The sequence below is a fragment of the Sinohyriopsis cumingii genome, chromosome 5 (assembly GCF_028554795.1).
Source record: "Sinohyriopsis cumingii isolate HCF-2022 chromosome 5, ASM2855479v2, whole genome shotgun sequence".
Lineage (NCBI taxonomy): Eukaryota > Metazoa > Mollusca > Bivalvia > Unionida > Unionidae > Sinohyriopsis > Sinohyriopsis cumingii.
In genome coordinates, this window is record NC_142965.1 from 76,593,328 (window position 1) to 76,596,194 (window position 2,867).

The 2,867-nt window shown below is 31.9% G+C and overlaps 1 protein-coding gene across 1 annotated transcript; it reads right to left on the minus strand.

Annotated features, from left to right (window-relative positions):
* Positions 1 to 609: 609 nt before the first annotated feature.
* On the minus strand, positions 610 to 2,573 carry LOC149799492 (heat shock 70 kDa protein 12A-like). The gene is made up of 2 exons (XM_089958199.1): positions 2,403 to 2,573; positions 610 to 720 (listed from the first exon to the last, which is right to left on the minus strand). Exons 1-2 carry the CDS (start codon positions 2,571 to 2,573, stop codon positions 610 to 612), a joined length of 282 nt encoding a protein of 93 aa, XP_089814325.1.
* Between the last annotated feature and the right edge of the window lie 294 nt (positions 2,574 to 2,867).

The window sequence follows — 2,867 nt, forward strand, 5'->3', positions numbered from 1 at the left end:
CTTTCTGAAAGCCGAATCTACTTCCATTCCTCCCCAACGGTCCCCCTGTAGCCGGGCAGAGTTCTTTCAACTTCCCATCTTTCATTATTTCATGAACTGTGATATCAACAGAGCCGCCTTAATAAACACAACAATACCTGTTTCATGTCCGTGGAGTCATAATGGAAAATATTTTGATTAAATTTACTATTTGATACATTTGTCATGAATAGCTCAAATGAATAATTATTTTACGTTTTTATTACCAGATAAGATCACATGTGTCAACATTTCAAGATGATTCAATTAATACATATTGTCATTTATGCAAATTATCAGTAATATAGAAAGGAAACAATTTTTGTAAAATAATTTTTTTAATTACAGCTATATTTTTTCCGCTAAAATATAAAGGATTTTCTGTTGACTAACAAATGTTCTAGGAGAATAATACGATCGTTGATCAAAGTGTAAATCTTTAATTGCACACTTTCAAAGTATTAAAATATGTCATGTTATGTTTTAATGGTAGATTTCCAAATGCTGCAATATAATGAAATGTCAAAACGTACCCCTAGCATCAATGAGAATGTATCGTGTCCCAGGAGTAAGATGAACAGCCGTTATCTCTTACACAGATGTCAGGACCTGAAGTCGAAGATGCCTACAGAAGAAAGAAGCTGACTCTGGTTCAAGAGCAATCCTCAGGCGATCGTCTCTAATATCAGCTTTTTGTAGGCACTGTATAATGAACCTCCATTATGTTCATTTATTCGAACAGGAAGTTTTTATAATTAATTCTTTAATTATTTAACTCTAAGAAACCAATATGTATCAGTACATATTGTGCTGATTTCATTCTATATAAGCTTACTTTGCAATTGTTTACATTGAAATCTTCTAAATACGATCATTTCATAATATTTCATTCATTGTCATTTCCCTGCTCCGGCATATGGCACGTCTGTCGGTATGGTTTAACCAAGACACAATTTATAGCATTCAAACATTTTTGTATACATTATTGTTACTATATTAAACTATACAATTTTCAAAGGTTACATAGTTGCAATTTAATAGCTTCAGTTTAACGTATTATATAGCACTTTGGCTGAAAGCATATTTTGTAACAGAACTAGACTTAGTTCAAATGACTTTTTTCTAATTGCACGAAGAATGTATGTAAAGTACCTACTATTTTGTGAGAATATCATGCAACGTGGATCTGTTGAATAATATATTACAATGAATGTAATGTAAGTGTGGTGACGTAGATAAGTTGGAGTTAGATTTTATGTTAAAATAGTATCTCTGGAATTAAAAACATGCACATGATAATGCAGCAAAAATTTTCAGAACTCTTCATGTGGGACATTATTTACATTAATACAAATTTAAAGCACTCTGGCCAATTGTCAAATGTTCCCATTTGTTGTTTATCCATGCGTTTTAATTTTAGACACTAAATTTAAAAGCAACAATGGTTTTAATCTAAGTCGAAATTGGCATGTGCGCATTATATCTGCATCAATAAAAATAATGTTCCACATGAAGAGTTAGGAAATTAATTGCACCATCAGTTCTTACTGTAAAATATGAGTCAAAATAAATTGAATCTAATGAATGTTGTTGGAGGAACATTTTGTAAATGACCTATATATGACGGATCTGATATTTGCCTTCTATCTTTCTTTCGGTGTTTCTATTCATCTTCCGGTGACTCAAATATAATTGACTTGAACAGCCTTCATTTATTGTGTAAACGAAAGTGGCTGAACTACTATTTCAATATTTAATATGTGACTACTGATTTATGTACGTTAATATACCCATATTGGTATATTTGAAGCATTAGTAATAACACCCCTAGACATAATAAATGGTGTTACACAATCATGCGTACGAAATATGTTATATGCAGATATACATTTCAGTACAATATTCTGTGAGGTATCCAATGAATAGTATTTAAAGCATATTAACCTATAACTAAATGCACTAAAAGTCTAATAAACTAAAAACATTGTTTCCCATTTATTTTGATACTTTGGTCTTTTGTGGTTGGCATATGATTTACTGTTTGGGAGCGGGTGGAGGGAGATGTGATGATTATTCTATTCTCGAAAGTCTTGTGGATGTGCAAAACATATGAGTCATAAATACAAATAATAAAATGTAAAGTACATTTAGTTATTTCATAATATGTGTTGTACCTGGACAAAATTTATTCGTAGATTATAAAAAGCTAATGGCTCACAACAGAAAAGACCCTACGTGACTATGACCCAAAAGTGTCATATAATTCCTAAAACAAAACTGGGACGGAGACAGGGAACATTATCTATGATTGCTGTTAAAGTATTAGTTGAAACTTAGTAAGAGTTAAAAAAACAAAAAAAAAACATTCGTGGTAGAAATCTAACCTGAAATGCCGCCTCGCGCGTGAATTGCTTCGCCTTATCATTCCAAATGGCCGGCACTGTCAATACCCAGAGGATGTCTTCTTCATGAAATGCATCTCTTTTGATTTTCTGTCTGCATTCCTCGGCCAGGTGATTCATGAGGTACTTGATAACAAGCCTGAAGACTGTCATTACTTTCAACTTATTATTGTTATCTTCAATTTTCTTATCTCTGTTAAGTGTATTAGATAAAAGAATTGAGATAAATTTTAATGTATATCACTCAAACAATTATGGGACTGTAGTTAATCATATGAAATGAAGTCCTTACAAATCATATACAGCATTTTGTGCCTTGTGAAATTTCGGTCCTTCCCCTACCTTCTAATTTTAATGTACCATATTTGACCTAGCAGTTGCATGTTTTAGATATTATTATCTTTAAATCAAAATCGATGTCTGAGTCTGAGTAACTAACTTCGGAAG